We start from the raw sequence: 3,986 nt of genomic DNA on the forward strand, positions 1-3,986 counted from the left end.
TCTCCCCACTCTATCGCTGTCAAACTGCTCCACTCCCTATTGTTTGCATTTTTGCTTCACCGTCGTCTCTCACTCTCTCACACTTTTGTCCTTATGAACATACGCCTGTTCAGCATGCGGGGTTGCCCGTGCCAGCGGAACGGTTCCAGCCGGGCGAAAAAGGCACCAACGGCGGACTCCGCGTGGACGGCAATGACGCCTGCGTCTCTCTCACAGGACGCACGCCGCCTCCCACACTTCTGGGAGGAACTTCCCGTGGTCTCTGCCTCCTGAGTGCTTGCTGTTGTTGTTGTGGCTGGTGTGGCTGTTGTTGCCGCGTCATCTCGCCGCCCCTTGTGGCACGCCGCGAGCTCTCCTTCTCCATCGTGGCGGAGAGACTCTTCACGACGTACTGGCGCACGTCATCGACCTGCGGGGCACGGAACGGCATCACATCGTCGTAGTGAACCGGCGCCATGTAGACAAGAAATAGGCAGATGGAATTCTGCGTGGGAGGTAAGGATATCGCCGCAGCCTCATCTCGTTTCTCCTTTTCCACCTCCTCTTTCTCCAGACAAACGATGGACTGCGAGGCCCCTAACTCATCATGCTGGAACACCAAATGCCAACGTGACGCTTCGCTTGTAATGACGTGAATATTCACATGAAAACATCGTGCGGCTGCGTTAAGACACAACTCGTCACCCCACACACCGCTTTGCTGCATATTTCGCAGGTACTCGTCCCACTCCGCCTCGCCGTCAAAGAGGACACTGTAGCTTTCGGCCCGCTGCCGCATGTAATCCACAACGAGGCGGCGCAGAAGCATGTGGTTGCCGGGTTGACCAAAAAGTTGATTCGCGAGGCCGCGGAAAAGGCAGTTGCCATCTGAAACCTGCTCATTCACCTGCAAAATGCCAAGTTGCCGCATACGATCTGCAAGACGCTCCTTTGCCTCTTCAATTCCCGCCTGACGCATCTGCTCCGCAATCGTTCCGGCATCATTGACGCCAAACTCAATGCCCGACTGCATCTCCCTCTCGCTAAGCTGCAATGCCATCGCAAGGCGTGACTGCATTACTTCCAGTGGCATGTTGTACGCACCGCAAGTACGGCAGACACGAAGTCCCTCTGTGGTGCGAAATGACTCCTGCTCTACCGTACATCTTGAGCACGCCCATATGAGGGGTTGGTTGCACACTTGACACCTGTCACCATCCACAGTATTAAAAGCGCTACATGCGTTACATTTCCAGACTATATGTAGTAATTTCGTTACCTCGCACTTTGAAACCCGCTTTTCCCCAAAACGGCATGCTGACTGGCAAAAGGAACAAATAATGGTGCCAACATTTTGGAACTGACATGCTCCACAAAAACGCTCACTATCACTATTTACAAAGGTGCACTGAGGACATGTCCAAAAGGAATGATTGAGGAACCTTGCTGTCTCGGAGTGCAGCGATCGTCCACCCTCACCGCCCCGCTTCGTGCGGCTCCGCAAAACAGAACTGGACATAACAAAGTTGGCCTGCGAAGGATCCACCACCGAGACGGTGTCGTCGCACGTTATGCCCCGCAATTTCCCGTCCGATGAGGCCTCGGTTTCCTGCGGTGGTGGTGCCACCACCGCAGGTGAAGGCGACTGCGTCACCGAAAGCCGCCAAAGTTTCGCAATGAAGGCGGCATCGCTTTTGCGCCGCTCCCGTGTGTCAATAAGAGGAAATATGTACGCGCGTATCGCGAGCCTAAAGCAGGAAAAGCAGAGAATAAATTCCTCGGCGAGGTGGTAATTGGCAGGTCGAGCGCACAGCCAACATGGCCCAACTGTCGTGTTGCCGAAGCCATCGCTGTTGTCATTGACGCCGGTGCTGTTCTTATGAGTGTTGTTGGGGAGTTCATGGCCTGTCCTCTTCCCACCGGCCGCCTCCATTCGCTGCGGGGATGGACGTAACGACGATGTCGACAAATGCGATGTCGCTGGTGGTGGCGCTTCATGCCGCTCGTGGCGGTGTCGTGCGGTATTGTTGGAACGAATTCCGGCGGGAGTCTGGCGCCGGATTTTCTCCCGAACCATCGCTGCAATCGCCTGCATCTCTTTTCTCTCTCTTTCTTTCTTTCTTTCTTTCTTTCTTTCTGTTCCTCCCCTCCCCGTGCCCCACCTTCACCCCAAGAACGCTAAGACTCCGTGCACGGGGTGGCCTAATAACAAACTATAAATATATAAAGATATATATATGCGCAGAGGTATATTTATGTCTGTGTGTACGGTCTTTTGCCGTTTGCTATGTTGCGGCCTGTTGAGGATTCCACTGTCCGTCCCGAGCCTCTTTACGTGTCATATATTTACATATAAATACATGCAAATATACATAGAGAGAGGGAGAGAGAGAGAGAGAAAAAAAGAGAAAAAAAAAACCCACGGAGATCATTTGAAAATAGTGATAAAACATAAATGCACACCATGTACGCATATAAACACCAACACACACACAGAGAGAGAGAAGAAAAGAAAATTTGTTAAAGAGAGAAAGGGGAAAAAAACAAACATTCACGGAATGTGCATCTCTAATTAAGAATCAACCAGGCCAAAAAACAAACATACAGAAAAACACACACATCTACAAGTAACAATTCTTAAAAGACATATCTCTCTCTCTCTCTCTCTCTCTCTCTCTCTCTTTTTGCTTTTTTTTTCTTTCTTAGGCGCTGCTAAAAAGACATATCAAAAGTAAATGTCTTTTCATTGATGTGTGTGTGTGTGTGTTTCTGTGTGTATTTTGTCCAGCAGATTCTTGGCTACATTGTAATGACATTCCCCCAATCCACCACCCCTCTCCCTTCGGCCACCTGCACCCCATTTCAACTCCTCTACGTGTAACATTACATACCAGTAAGGACATACATACATACATATGGCCTCCCTTTGATCCCACTCACATCACCCACCTCAAACATTGGAATGAAAAAGAAAAAAAGAAAAAAGGGAAATTCACTACGTACCTCTTCTCTTCTCTCTCCCCTTCTCCCTCCCCCTCTATGTCCATTGCCTAAATCCGTCTCCCTGAATCCTGTCCAAAAACCCCCTATTTCTCATTGTATCATCGGTTTCATACTTTTTTTTTTTTTTTTCATTGCTGTTCTTCTCTTCTCCGTCTCATCATTTCCCCCCTCCCCTTTTCTGGGCTTAGTACCAGTATTTGTACGACCAATGTTGTGTCCAGTCGTAGCCAGGGATATAGGCACAGTAGCCAAGGTAACTGTACACTGGCTTGCGACTGTAGAAATAGTGTTGCAACACTTCCTGGACGTTTGTAGGGGTCACGTCGTCAATGCGGGCGTACATCTCCTCCAACGGAATACGACGACCGTAATGTAGCACTTGCTTGCCGATATCCTCCGCGGAATTGGTGCTGCCGTCCATGTTAAACAGGAGTTGTGATTTAAGGTTCACCTTGGCCTGTTCAAGTTCATGCTGGTGTAACATCTTTTGGCATATGCGGCACCATTCCGCCATGGTATACTGGAACACCTCAATCATGGCACCGGCATCGCCTGGGCCACTCTGCGCAGGACGGCCCACAATGTACATGCCGCAGAGCCCCGTATCCTTATATTGCTGCAGGAACGGATTTGCAATCTCAATACACTTTTCATTAAAGTGTGTGTTGGTCGGAGTGCTGTGGTCAAGGGAAGAAAAGGTCTTGAGCACACGGTGCATCGCGTGTTGACCCAATTCATGCTGCGAGCGATGAAACGGGCCGGGAATCTCACACGCGAGGGCCAGCGGCAGGGAGTCCTCGCACGCCGCCCCACATGTCTCAAACCCCCACGCAATGTGGACAGTCTTGTAGCGCAGGTTCCACAGCTTGTACTCGCCGCCCACGTAGCGCGCCTCAGGAAAGCCGGCTGACTTTGTGGAGGCTGCAACGAGATCGCCAAAGTTGCTGGCGGCGGCACGCTCCAATGCGGTGTGGTCCACCGCCCCGCTGCCGACAACAACCACG

General features: G+C 51.1%; 2 protein-coding genes across 2 annotated transcripts, besides 7 other annotated features; both read right to left on the reverse strand.

Moving 5' to 3' along the window:
- Positions 1–3,986: a sequence feature (heterozygous, non-Esmeraldo-like haplotype).
- Tc00.1047053508301.10 (hypothetical protein, conserved) lies at positions 110–2,074 on the reverse strand (the record flags this gene model as incomplete). Its single annotated transcript, XM_798109.1, has 1 exon — positions 110–2,074. The coding sequence occupies one exon, from the start codon at positions 2,072–2,074 to the stop codon at positions 110–112; it is 1,965 nt and encodes a 654-aa protein (XP_803202.1).
- Positions 278–313: a microsatellite.
- Positions 2,078–2,117: a microsatellite.
- Positions 2,354–2,388: a microsatellite.
- Positions 2,629–2,661: a microsatellite.
- Positions 2,982–3,017: a sequence feature (C-rich).
- Positions 3,095–3,162: a sequence feature (CT-rich).
- Tc00.1047053508301.20 (mitochondrial processing peptidase, beta subunit, putative) lies at positions 3,167–3,986 on the reverse strand (the record flags this gene model as incomplete). The annotated part of the gene is made up of 1 exon (XM_798110.1): positions 3,167–3,986. A coding segment is annotated over one exon (820 nt), but the record flags the coding sequence as incomplete, so codon positions are not given.

This window comes from Trypanosoma cruzi, genomic scaffold (genome assembly GCF_000209065.1).
Source record: "Trypanosoma cruzi strain CL Brener 1047053516763 genomic scaffold, whole genome shotgun sequence".
Lineage (NCBI taxonomy): Eukaryota > Euglenozoa > Kinetoplastea > Trypanosomatida > Trypanosomatidae > Trypanosoma > Trypanosoma cruzi.